The following is a 13,963-nucleotide window of genomic DNA, read 5'->3' as shown; positions in this document are numbered from 1 at the left end:
AAGTTTAATGACCAAAATAACACAACAGAATGAACAAATGTTTTATTGGCATGTTCATTGTTGTAAACAGCATCTGGCATGAAAAAGTTTTACCAAAACCTTTTAATTGATTTTTTTATAAATTAGATGGCATTTTCAAAATTTACGTAGAATTGTGTTCATTGAATAGTTGTATTTAGCATAGCAAAAACTTGCCAATTCTAATAGACTTTGCAATGAAATCATGTTGACTGCATTAGCCTGTGTCATGACCTGACTTACTAGCAAGTTTATTCAAAACGATGTTAAGATGTTTCCCCAAAGTTAAACTACATGTAACTATGTATCAACTCTAAAAATTAAAGTGGGACTTAAAAGGGTTTTAGAAGATTCAAACCTGGAGTAAATCTTCAAAAATAAATGTAAAAAAGGAAAAAAATCAAAGCCGCTGAACAGAAAAACCTCATTAACAAGGGCAAATACAATCGTATGGGACCCAGCACTGAGGAACCCCACTGAGGGTTACATTTACATAAACTGCTATACTTCTCAATGTACACAAATGTACATCATGAATGACATGTGAAAGGAATAACCATGGGAAATAGCTGAACTGCAATTATGATAATTCAATAGGATCAATTTTATTTACATGCTGAATGAACGAGTGAAATGAATTCTCTACATCCATAACTTACGTACAATCAGTTATAATTACAGTATTGCAGCAATTTTGAGCTGCCACCTGCTGGGAGTGGTCTAAGGAAACGTTTTGATGATCTAGAATAATGTTCTTAATACTTTGAAAAAAAGGAAACAAAGTAAAAACACAACTTCATGATTCTTTCTTTACTGGGTTACGGCTGGTTCTAAGCATTTCTTTCTTCTGCTCCTAATTTTGCTGTTTTCCGAGAGTCAACACACGTTGCATTTACTTCCGAATTGTCAATGAGGTAATGTGTGTATCAGTGAAATAAACAGAAATTCATTCATTCATGGCCTTTGCACAGCTTTTATTATTAAGCTATGAGCATCCTGTTTGAGGCTGGTTGGACTAGCGGCTATGTGCACATCTGTCCACAAGAAAAGAAGTTTACTCATTCCCCTTTCCCCTTTTCTAGTAGCAGGTTTTGCTTTTTGTTTTTATTTTTTTGCACATCCCTTTTCACTTTACAGTACATTTGACTATAGTGCACAACATGATTCCAAGTCAAAACAGTGGCCCATTGGGCACTGAGCTTCTGATTGGTGAAGGGCAGTCCAATCAGTGCTGGTATCACTGGGTTACCCCTAACCACGTCCGGCTATATGGCACACTACACAGTAGCAGTGAACCGTCTAATTAAAACCAAAATCCCCCAGGGAAAATGCTACGCTAGCAGAGTCAGTCTTGAGTCAGATCTTTATTTGGTGCTCCATCCAGATATATTTTTAGTGCTTTTTCTTTCCGGGGTGAGTACGTTACACGATGTCCCGTCTTCTGGAGTCGACTGCTTTCTTTTTTCATCAGTTCATTTCTTTGCTCCTCTGTCAACTCCATTAATTCTTCTGTCTTATCCCTACGTTTAAAATATTAATGACATATTAGACCAGTAGAGCCATCTGTCTCTTTTAATTTATGCTTAAATGCTCCTCAGTGAGAAAATGAAATCTGATTATCACCACTGAAGTTAAATAACCTTATATATTAAGATATCCTAGACTTCTAATGTGTTTATTATATTAACATGGCACTCACTTCGATAAATGGCATAGAATAATTTCCATGTTACTATTAGTATAATAATGGCTATCGTTTATTGAACATCTATTTATAACAGGCACTAGGCCAGTTTTTTAAAATGCAATACTTCCTAATTCTCATAAAATCTTGCAAGGTTGACATCATTGTTGCCATTTTACAGATGAGGACCTAGGTAAATAACAATGCTAAATCTGAACACATATCTGCCAGCCTCCAATGACTATTCTTTTCCCTCTATATCTGTAATGTCTAATCCGGTAGCCACTAGCCATGTGTGCCTATTGAGATATGTCTGCTCCAAATTGACATGGGAGGCAAGTATAATAAATACACAATATTTTGGAGACTTACTATATGAAAAATAATGTAAAATACCTTGTAAATGATTTTTATATTGTTTACATGTTGTAATGATAATATTTTGGATGTACTGGGTTAGAAATACTTTATTAAAATAGTTTTACTGTTCTACTTTTTAAAATGTGGCCACTAGAAATTTCAGAATGTAATAAATGGTTTGCACTGGTCAGGGCTGCTCTGTATCATAACAATTGTAAAGCTATTTATGAAAAACAAGATGCACAACAAAAATGTGGTACCACTAGAAATAACCAAAACACTGTGAGTGTTACCTATAAAATATGACTGCACCATCATCACAGATATAAAGAGGCCAGACATTCAGGGTAGAAACTTTAGGATTCCAGTCCAAATCCTGATGAATATCAAGGACAGAAATATCACAGGGAAAAGTTCCTCTACCCTAAGGAGAAAAGAATAAATGAATAAATGACACCATTAGCCATGTTTATTGAGCCCTAGTACCCAGATTTAAACATTCTCAGGACCTTACCTTGGCAAATTCAATATCTTCTAAAGGAATTCCACTGATTTCACAAAGCTGTAAAAGGAAACATTTTACATGAGTTCATCTAAAAAGTAAATTTGCTGAGAAGTTATTTTCCTTTAACCTCATAAGCACAGACATAGCTTGATTTTTTGTTCAAAGAAGTAACATGTTTGATATAAAATTTTTTTAAAAAGCAGGAAGTGGAATTCTCTCCTCTGTCCACCTGCAAACACCATGTCTCAGAAATATCAATTTAGTATATTCCTTCCAGACCTTTCCTATGCATATATAAACTACATATACACATTTATAAATATATTTCATAAATACAGTTTTATATATCTATATAATAACTTTATATAGTCTCCATATAAGAATAGGATACCGAGTAACCTCATTCTTTTCAATAGTTGAAAAATATACCATTTTATTTCCTACTGATGTACACTGAGCGTGTTTTTAGGTTTTCCCAGTTACAATGCTATAATATGTATCTCCATAAATATCTCTTCGCATATTTCTGCAAACATTTCTTAGATGTAGAATTGCACATCTGAAATGTTGATAAACAATGCCAAGCTGAACCCTGAAAAAAAGTAACAATTTAACCACTTATCAAAGGTGTATGATATTGTGTCTTCCCCAAACCATGATGACTCTAGGTATTTTTTTATATTCTAAATCTTCACCAATTTAAGAGGTAAAAAGTGCTGTTATTATTTTAACTTGTATTTCTTCTTCTATGAATTCCCTATTCATATTCTTTGCTTGTTTTAAAATTAGATTGTCCAGATTATTAATTTGTAGCTCCTTTTAAATTTGGACATCATGTTTCACATATGTTTTGAATATTTTTCCATTGTTTTTTAGTTTTGTTTATGGGTTGCTTTAAAAAAATTTTTTTTGGCAGTGGGGGGGTACTGTGCAGAAGATTTAAACTTTTATGTTTTCTATCTTTTCTTTTTTGGCTTTTGGTATTATACTTACAGATATTTTTCCCTCTCTGGGATTATAAAAATATTCTCAGTATTTTTACCTAGAACATTTATCATTTTACTATATTTTAAAATATAAATTTAACTTATTTAGAATTTATTTTTGTGTTTGGTGTGAAATATGTAAATAAATTTTTCCCCAAACTGCCAACTGTCCTAGTACCACTTATGAATAATTCACCCTTTCTCCAGAGATCCTTAGAATTCCCACCTTTAAAATGCAAAATGCAGAAGAGATCTTCATCTGGGTTCTCTACCTGATTCTACCTCATTTGGGTTTTAAGCATATACAGCAATTTACTCTAGTGCCTCTAACTAATCCTAACTATTTAAGGCAAAGTTGGTCCAAGTAACAGAAAGTGGTGGTTCACTTCTGGATGGCCAGAAGCCAAGGTAATTTTTCAAAGCATCAGCAGCCCTAAGAAACAAGAGTAGTGTGGCACAAGGTGTGACAGATTCAAAGAAAGAGAGGTTGCTGCGTCAGTGTCTGGCACTCACTTCCTAGGGTGTCTCTTATGCACCACAGAGAAAAATGTATGTTAGTTCATTTTCTTTAAAATGAACTTACCTTCTCTCGCAACTCATCAACACTACTGCTTTCCAACACAACCTCCTGGAAGGGATCCAGCTTCATCTCTGAAGGCCTCCACCGTCTTGACAAAACTGCAAGTTGTGACATGGATTTCATCTTCTCTGCCCCTAATATGCAAGATTAGGCCATCATTCTATTTACTCTAATGATTCATAATTTGCCTTTTCTTGTACTGCCTGACTAAACAAAAAGATTTACTTCAAGTGTTATTCTTAAAAAGTGGGCATGGGGACCTCCCTGGTGGTCCAGCGGTTGAGACTCTGTACTCCCAAAGAAGGGGGCCCGGGTTCAATCCCTGGTCAGGGAACTAGATCCCACATTCCGCAACTAAAGATCCCGCACGCCGCAACTAAGACTCAGCGCAGCCAAATAAATAAATATATATAAAAAAGAAAAAGTGGGTATAAAAGAAACCAATTATCCCAAGGAGTTTTTGAGAATAAAATATTTATTCTCTTCCCCCAAGTCTCAGAAGATAATCGCTAACCCCTGCAAGCTCTCCTTCCACCAGTACTCCTAACTCCACTCCCTCGTGACTCCTGCTGGACACTGCTCTACCAATTACTCTCTTCTTTGCATCTATGATCTTTGTTCCTCTGTTGGCTTCTACCCCACAATCTAAAATCATAATCAAATAGCTTTCAGTTTATCTTCTTTTTTCACTCAAGCTATCATTAATCCTTCTCTTTTCATTTACTCCCAAACTTACTGATTCTTCAAAACCCAGCTCAACTGTCACCTTTCTCTTTGAGGTACACAAGAGCCAACTGTACTGATTTGGTCCTTAACATCTATCATTTTGGAATTTCAGGTTTGTAGTTCTGGCTCTCCCATACACTGTGCATCTGGGGGACAATCACTGGTCTTTATTCATTTTTGTAGCACCAAGGATCAGCAATGTCTGGCAAATTACAGGTCAATAACTGTTTCTTAGATTTAATCACATGACATATCTTACTCAAGTATTTCGATGTTAAAATATATACTGAAATGATACTGATGTAAGGACCTACTATCCAGAGACATGTTCTGGCTAATCCATCTCTGCTAAAATATACTCCCTCCTAACAAGGGTGATGTCTATGTCCTTCATCTCTTCTTGGCCTACCCAGACACAGCGATTACTCTCTCAGGCCCCAGATACTCAGGGAAGGAATTACAATCTGGAGCACTTGGCTACAAATCATAGTAGATGGCGTCCTGGTTATTCCTTGTCTCCCCAGTTAACTTGTCACTTAATCAGAATTCAAACACTGAAATTTAAACCAAATTAGACCTGAAATAGCCTGAAATAGGTGAGGTGTTAGTATTATTGAACCCTCTGAAAGCTATCATAATCTTACATAAAAATATCCAGAACTTACGATATTTTAATTTCTATGGAAAAAGAAAAGGAAAATCAAAAACTTTCTAAGCAACAGCAAAGTCGCAAAAGAATATAGAACTAGTTGTTTCCCTTGATATCTCCCAAAAGCCAACTTTTCCCCCACTAACTCTTCCAAAAAACATTAGATTAAAAGTACCAATGTTGATAATTAAAACCAGGAGGTGTGACAAACAGAACTGCTCTTCTAGGTCACTGTTACACTGTTATGGGTTGAATCATGTCCCCCACCAAAAGACATGTTGAAGTCCTGAACTTCAGTACCTCAGAATGTGACCTTATTTGGAAATAGGGTCATTACAATGGTAATCAAGTTAAAATGAGGTCATTAAAGTGGGTACTAATCCAATATGACTAGGGTCCTTATAATATGGGAAATCAGGACACAGATAGGAAAGCCCACACGGAGAACATGATGTGAAGATGAAGGTAGAGATCAGGAGGATGCATCTATAGGCCAAGGAACACCAAAGACTGCCGACAAACCACCAGAAGATAGGAGAGAGGCATGGAGCAAATTCTCCCTCACACAGCCCACAGAAGGAACCAACCCTGACAATGCCTTGATCTCAGACTTCTAGCCTCTGAAACTGTGAGAAAGTAAATTTCTGTTGTTTAAGCCACCCAGTTTGTAGTACTTTGTACCAACCTAGAAAACTAATATTGTCACTGTTCTCAAAATCTCTGAAAAATTATTAATACCACAGCCTCAAAACAAGTCACAATGAAGAAAGACACTAAATAACAAACATGGCTAAGAAACTTTTACTTTCTGTAAAAGGTACTAAAAATACAACTTTGAAATTGCAACTTCCCTGAAAGGAAGAATTCATATTCTTAAAATTAGAGAAAAGAAGAAATATTTAAAAGGCAAATGGTGCCCAGAGAAGAGACAGAAGAAACTCATTATTTGAAAAAATGATAACTTTGATTATTTCTAGAGAATTCCTGATATTTCTCCACAAGAATATTGATAATACCATCAAGAACTTCGAGGAAAACCTCCCAGTTGCTGGAAATATTAATATCTTCTTCATAAATATGATAATCCAAGAAGACAGTGCCAGGATTCTTCCATGTTTTTTTCCTTAGACGAAACCTACAAATGTGATAAGACATTTTAAACTATTATACTTTGAAATTCTTACCTTGAAAAAAATGACATGAATCTGACACACCAAAGAAAAATGAACTATGTTCAAACACAAAAGTCAAATGGTTATTCATTAAAATTTTGGGAAAATATAATGAAAAGCTCTCAAGACATCAAATTTAGTATCCTACAGAGGAAGTTCAAACAAATGCTAATACTTTTGCTTAGTTCTATTAATCTGCAGTACTAAAATTCTGAATGGTACAGGAATTTAAAATTCTTCTAGTTTTAGAAAATAATACCAATCCATATCAATTGACCACATTGTCTTTCTTCAAATTGCTGATGACACTGTAATTTTACTTTACCTGTCAATACTGAGCTCTAAACCACATTGCTCCCTGAGCTGAGGAATTAGCTCCTCTTTTGATTGCCGTACAGTCATTCCTTTAGCAAACACAGCATCTAGCAGAAACTTGCACGGCTAGGAATATAAACATAAACAATTAGACCCTGAATTACACATTAAAATAAAGATCAACAAGACGTTTTATTTGCACTTTATAGTGTGACAATTACTGGACTGGGTTTAGGAGTCTATCTTCCTAGGTTTAAATCTTGGCTCCACTACTTACTAACAACTCTGCTATCTTGAGCAAGCTTACTTAACATTTCTGTGCCTCAGTTTTCTCATCTGTAAACCGGAGCCAGTGTCTTCCTCACAGAGTCATTGTGGAGATTAAATATGATAATACATTCATATTTCTCTTCTTGTAATACAATGACCATAATTTTGAAAGTAAAAAGAATCACCTTTATAGAGTAAAATGAGAGAAATGAATACTAATTCTCCAAATAAATTCACTGACTGTCTCAAAAGAGATACAGTATTCACAAACCCCAAATTCAGAAGAAAGATGTAAGTCAAAATGAATGTAATGGATCACATATAAGAGATATGACTGATGTCTAATAAAGTATTTGTTGAACAAATGAAGGCATTTTATGAAAACATTATCCCCTTATTTGCTGTTTTTCACATTTGTCTAGGTCTTCACTGAGATGTTATAAATGTCTTAAAAATAGTGTCTTTGCCTTATTCTTCTGGGTATTCACCACAATCTTATATATCACAGGAACTAAGATATTTTATTACTCCCCGAAAAACATAGCTGGTTTAGATCCTTAATCCACCATTTACAAGTTATATGACCTTGGGCAAGTTACTTCTCTGTGCCTCGGTTTCTTAATCTATAAAACGGGAATAATAGTACTTTTATAATAGAGTTAATTGATGAAGATTAGAAGGGTTAATATTTGTAAGCACTTACAGCACAAAGAGACACTATATATAATGCTAGTTAAATACTAAAAATGATTCTCTGAACACAAAAAGTAGTTAACTGTCATCCTTCTATAGCATTATACAATCATTCCCAGAAGCACAAACAAACCCCCTCTTAAAAGCAGAAAATGTTTGCCCCTCCAGCATTTGTAGCAATACTTTAGATCAGGGGGATGACAAAAATGGCCTGAGGGCCACGTTCATCTGGTGCCTGTTTTTGTAAGTGAAATTTTATTGGAACATAGCCACCACCATTGGCTTATGTATTGTCTGTGTCTGCTTCTGTACTACATTGGCAGAACTGAGTAGTTGCAACAGAGGCAGTATGGCCTGTACACCTGAAATATTTCCTAAAAAAAGTTTGCCATCCCCTTCTTTAGAGAGATAAAAAGAAATGTCTAGTAATCAAATCTGTGCACTGTATGTTTTTAATAACTATCAAAAGTTACCTTACATTGCTTGTAAGTATATTACTTACCTCTTGTTCATTGACTAGAAGCTGGTACACTTTAACTCTGTATTCTCCTTTTTTAAGTGCTCTCCCCAGTCTAATTGTAATCTACAAATTAAAAACAGTTTTTTTTTAGATGTATGGTCTCAGTAGAATAAACTACCCATTTTCATCTCAACTGTTTAGTATTTTTCTCCCAATTCTCTAGATTCTGGGCTGTTTGAAAACAGGTGTATCTTTTACCTCCGATTCCCCAGTGCCTAGAATACTAACTGGCACACAGTTAACATTTAACAAGTGTTTGTTAGATGAATGGAGAAAACAACAACAAAAAAGCCAAATAACCACTAAACCTCAGGGACAAATTATCCTTTTAGGGTATCCATTTCACCTTACTTGGAAGTAGTACAAGATGTTCTCAAATCTATCATTTAAAACAGACTCTAATTATTCAGAATTATTTTAATCAACCTTATTGTCATCTGAAAATGATGAAAGTGTCTCATTCAGCCGGACGCTCTCAAACTCTTGATTGCTGGCGTACACGCGAAAGACCTTGAAGTGAGAGGACAAAACTCCAACAAAGGGCTCTAAATGTTGTTTGAAAGCAGCCAGAGTAATTCTTTTATCAACATGCACCATCAACCCTAAGCACACACACACAAAAAAGACAGAAAAAAAAAAGTAAAAGAAACCTCTTAGAGTATAAATAAAGCAGATCATATACTTTTTATTATACTGTAAGCAGGAAAAAGTACCTTTTCAGTTATTTGACTTTTAGCTAATATACTACATTGAATGGACAAAGACGTGGACACTGAGCATATGCTAGGGATAATCTGACAGCTTTAAATGTTCTGAGATATTTAAGTGCTTATTTGCTTATTTATTTTGGCTGCTGAATTAAAAACCAAACTTATAGGAACTCTCTTCAAATACATACATTTCTAGATCTACACAGCAGTAGTGTGGGCTCTGGCTGGGTCCCACCCCTACCTCTTCTGCTTCCTTACTAGCTGTGAGACACAGAGCAAGCCACCAGCCTCCGTACCTGCATTTTGTCATTTGAAAAATGGAGCTAATAACAGTACCTACCTCATAGTATCTCACTGTAAATTCAATGAGATAATGTTTATAAAATAGTTTCATATATATATATATATATATATATATATATATATATATATATATATATAAATCGCCTCAAAAATTGTTAGTAAATCTAGTTCTGGGATTTCTACTGGAGAAAAATGTCAAGACTAGCATATGAAGATGTCTGTTTTATCATGTGGTTGGTTGGACTGTAACAGGAATAATATCTAAATGGATCAGAAACTCCTACCTCCTCCAAGCTTCAGTTTAAGCTCTGTTGGCATTATAATAGTATTATCTTTGATGGGCTTTATTTTTTTCTAAGGCTTATTATTTTAATCTTTTGTCCTTTATTTTATAAGCCACTAATGAGGATACTTCTGGAATATATTTCTATTTACTCTGGTCTTCATATTCTAGTAAAGAGCAAAAACTTCACTCATTTATCTTTCTCTTGTAACAAAGCAGTACAGAATGTAAGAGCTGCCACGCAGCCTCAGGCCCATGGTCTCTTTGCAGCCCTAAGGCTCTCTCTAGGGCAGACCTCAGTTTTCTGTGAAATTTACATGAAAGGTTAAGGATAAAACCCTAAAACACTCCTGATTTCCATTCTCAGGTCATCTCAACTCAGGCTGATGAATTTTTCTAAATGGATTTTTCAAATAATGTCTATTTACTATTTTCCTGGTTATAAAATACTGGTTCACTAGAGAAAATGTGACAAGTATGAATTAGCAGAAAACATAGACAAGGTGATGAACTTTATTTACTGTATGTATCTTTTGAGGCAGCATTTCTTTTAATTTGTTTAAAATGTCAGTTTCTAAGCTTTAAGGAATGCCCCTAAATGTTAAAATCTAGCTTTTGGCGTACAAGACTCTATTATCCAGAGAGGGACTAAATTTCTTGAGAGAAGGGTGTAATGAAAAAATTTCTTGATTAGAAATGAGAAGCCCATGGCTGGATTTCAGTTTTGCCACTTCAGTCTGATAAATGGCTGTAGGTAGGTCATCCAATCTTTTTGAGCCTCCGTTTCCTCATAGCATTATTACGCCAGTCTCATTGATTGTTGTTCGACAAATATTACTCAAATAAAAGCTATCACTGCCATTTTGGTTTCTCTCATAACTCCTAGTAATGTTGTATCATAGGAAGACATGAACGTTTGTTGGTTATTGATATAGTCCAATATGGTGATTGGGACCAAGTGTTCTAGAGTTACATTGCCTGGCTGGAATGAAGTCCTGGTTCCTCCTCACATATTAGATTTGTGACTTTGACCTAAGTTCTCTGTACTTCAATTACCTCTATTATTAAATGAAGATAACAGTATTTATTTCTCATAATGTGTTTTTGGGTCAACACATGTAAAATGCTTAACGTAGCACTGACAAAGTGTTAGCTTAATTGATGAGCTATAATTATTTTGTAGTTTTACAGAATACCATCATATCATTTTTCCTATCTACCCCTTCATACAGAAAAGTTCAGTCTCTTCACAGTGCAACCTCAAAATAGCCTCAAAGGCTTTTCTTCTTTCTTTTCTTTTATGTATTTCTTGAAAGAGGTGGTAGCCAAAATTGTACAAAGAAATTTCAGAGCAAATACACTACCATTTTTATTACTTTGGCCTTCCTGTTCATACCCCAGTGCTTGAAGACTACAACTAGGTCACACTGGGACAGTATTTTCAAAGACAAGTTCTATACTCCCTGAAACAATTCCTGGATTATAATGAATCACTTAAAGACCATCATTTTAAATGCTGTTTGGTAATTATCTAAATGAGTTGTCTACACGGTGCATGGTATACCACTCTTCAGATATCAAATTCTTTGTTTACCTATTCTACCTTGCCATTTCATCACTCTGAAGAACTTGTATTATTACGTATCATCCATGTTTCCCAGGCACCTACTTTCAGATCCCTGCGGAACTGTGACGAAGCAGTCTTACTAGAGACTCCTGAAACACTTGGCTGCTGGCTGTCATCCCCACTCCCTTTTCCCTAAGCCAGTTTTTTAAACATGAAAAGGCATTTTCCAGGGTTTTCACTTTTACTTTTCAAACAAACCTTCTGTATGGCTCTGAAAGCCTAAATAATTTGTAGAAAATGGTTTCTCTTCATCACGTTTTTTTTTTTAAGTTTCTTTGAAGGAAGCTTCAGGCAAGATATAAACTAGAAATTCTGAATTATATAATCTCAGAAGGATGGAAGAGATCTGTCAGTTTGGGCATTTGGACAAACAACAACAAAAACATATCAACATTGGTGAGATTTAAAATAATAAAAGAATTCATAAAATATCAGACTAAAACCAGCCAGAGAATTAGCAGGACAAGCAGGTTCAAGATACAAAATCTTGAATGATACTATTTCAATGAATGCTAGTAAATTAGCCCACAATGGATTTCTAAAAAGGTTAAAATGGCCAGCAATCTCCTTTGCAAAGATTTCATTAAGCATTCTAAGATGGAAATGGGACCCTTCAGACTATGATTCTAAATATTCCCACTGAATCCTTCCTACTGTTGAAACTCTCATGCAGTCTGATTTTCAGCACATCTTTCAAAAACAAACTCCTTGAAAGAAATTTCTAACCTTTTTCCAAAGAGAAGCTACTTTTAATTTCTGCAATGCCCTTGAAGGGCTGAGGATGGTAAGAAAGCAGAGTAGGTACTAGCTATTTTTCCTGTACTATGACGTGAGGTAAGTAAGTAACAGCGGTAGCAGTGGGGAGGTGGAGGAATGAGTACTAGGCTTACAACCAGAATACCTGAATCTGATCCCAGCAGTGTGACCAACTAACTGTGTGAGCTCAGGCAAATTATTTAACTTGTTTGAGCCAGTTTCTTCATCAGTGAAAAGTGTCTAACAATATCAATTTCACACAGCTGTTGAGAACTAAATGAGATAACATGCTAATAAGAGTTATAAGAAAAAAAGTCCATAGAAATTTAAATAAAACATTACTATAATAGAGCTTCTCTATCTCCATTTTAACTCATTAATCCACATTTTCGCACTTGAGTTTCTGCAAGATATAGGTATAGATGTCAAATAATTACATTGTTATTTGGACCTAATTAATTAAAAACACAAATTTATGTATTTTTACTACTGATTTCATGATTTCTGCCACTTCCCTTTAAAAGATCTAATTTTGAGACTACAAGTATCATAGCATTTAACTAATACAGTGGTTGTTTGTGCACCTTCTCTCCACAAGATGAAGCATAAGACTGCATCTTAGTCATCCTTACTTCTGACAAATACATATCGCCTGGAACCTGGCATGTATTCAGGAAATAATAATTGTGTGGGTGTATAAATGGATTGATGAAGAGTGGGACTCTCTTCCAAAAGTAATAGGAGCAAATGCATTCAGTTAGAAGCCTTAACCTCTAGTAATGGTTCCACTATTTACTAGATATGTATGTATTTTGGGGAAAGTCATTCACCCTCTACGAGTTTCAGTTTTCTTATCAGTCAAATGAGGATATCATTGTTTGCTTTATTCATTTCAGAAAAGCTTCAAGTGAGAACAAAAAAGTGTTTTGAAAACTAAAATATAAAAATATAAGGGGTAATATTAATATTTGCCTTTCAGACTAATGCAAAGTATTTAGGTTTTCAGCTATTTCCCTTTTATACTTGAAGAAAGATTTTGTATCTTGAACCTGCTTGTCCTGCTAATTCTCTGGCTGGTTTTTTTTTTTTTTTTTTTTGCTGTACGCGGGCCTCTCACTGCCGTGGCCTCTCCCGTTGCGGAGCACAGGCTCCGGACGCACAGGCTCAGCGGCCATGGCTCACGGGCCCAGCCGCTCCACGGCATATGGGATCCTCCCAGACCGGGGCACGAACCCGTATCCCCTGCATCGGCAGGCGGACTCTCAACCACTGCGCCACCAGGGAGGCCCTCTGGCTGGTTTTAGTCTGATATTTTATGTATTCTTTTTTTTTTTTTTTTTTTTTTTTTTTTTGCGGTACGCCGGCCTCTCACTGTTGGGGCCCCTCCCGTTGCGGAGCACAGGCTCCGGACGCACAGGCTCAGCAGCCATGGCTCACGGGCCCAGCCGCTCCGCGGCATGTGGGATCTTCCCAGACTGGGGCACGAACCCGTGTCCCCTGCATTGGCAGGCGGACTCTCAACCACTGCGCCACCAGGGAAGCCTTATGTATTCTTTTATTATTTTAAATCTCACCAATGTTGATATGTTTTTGTTGTTGTTTGTCCAAATGCCCAAACTGACAGATCTCTTCCATCCTTCTGAGATTATATAATTCAGAATTTCTAGTTTATATCTTGCCTAAAGCTTCCTTCAAAGAAACTTAAAAAAAAAAAACAAACAAAAGAAGGCCCTTTCTTTTCTCTGACTTTTCCGGTTGTGTATTTTTTAGGGGGTGCAGGAAGGGTGCAGTTTGGATTAGGTGATG

At 35.7% G+C, this 13,963-nt stretch overlaps 1 protein-coding gene across 2 annotated transcripts in view; it reads right to left on the bottom strand.

Annotated features, from left to right (window-relative positions):
* Nucleotides 1-598: 598 nt before the first annotated feature.
* USP47 (ubiquitin specific peptidase 47) overlaps nt 599-13,963 on the bottom strand; it is a 123,082-nt gene continuing 109,717 nt past the window's right edge. For both annotated transcript variants that reach the window (XM_082627903.1, XM_082627904.1), the window contains 8 exons: nt 8,905-9,080; nt 8,461-8,541; nt 7,006-7,121; nt 6,525-6,643; nt 4,137-4,267; nt 2,577-2,624; nt 2,356-2,486; nt 599-1,538 (listed from right to left, as the gene is read on the bottom strand). In XM_082627903.1, coding sequence (XP_082484029.1) covers nt 1,364-1,538; nt 2,356-2,486; nt 2,577-2,624; nt 4,137-4,267; nt 6,525-6,643; nt 7,006-7,121; nt 8,461-8,541; nt 8,905-9,080 — 977 coding nt within the window. In that variant the 3' untranslated portion in view covers nt 599-1,363. The remainder of the gene's footprint in view (nt 1,539-2,355; nt 2,487-2,576; nt 2,625-4,136; nt 4,268-6,524; nt 6,644-7,005; nt 7,122-8,460; nt 8,542-8,904; nt 9,081-13,963) is intronic.

This window comes from Mesoplodon mirus, assembly GCF_964341445.2.
Source record: "Mesoplodon mirus genome assembly, chromosome: 7".
Taxonomy (NCBI): Eukaryota; Metazoa; Chordata; class Mammalia; order Artiodactyla; family Ziphiidae; genus Mesoplodon; species Mesoplodon mirus.
This window is presented reverse-complemented; position numbering and strand designations above follow the sequence as displayed.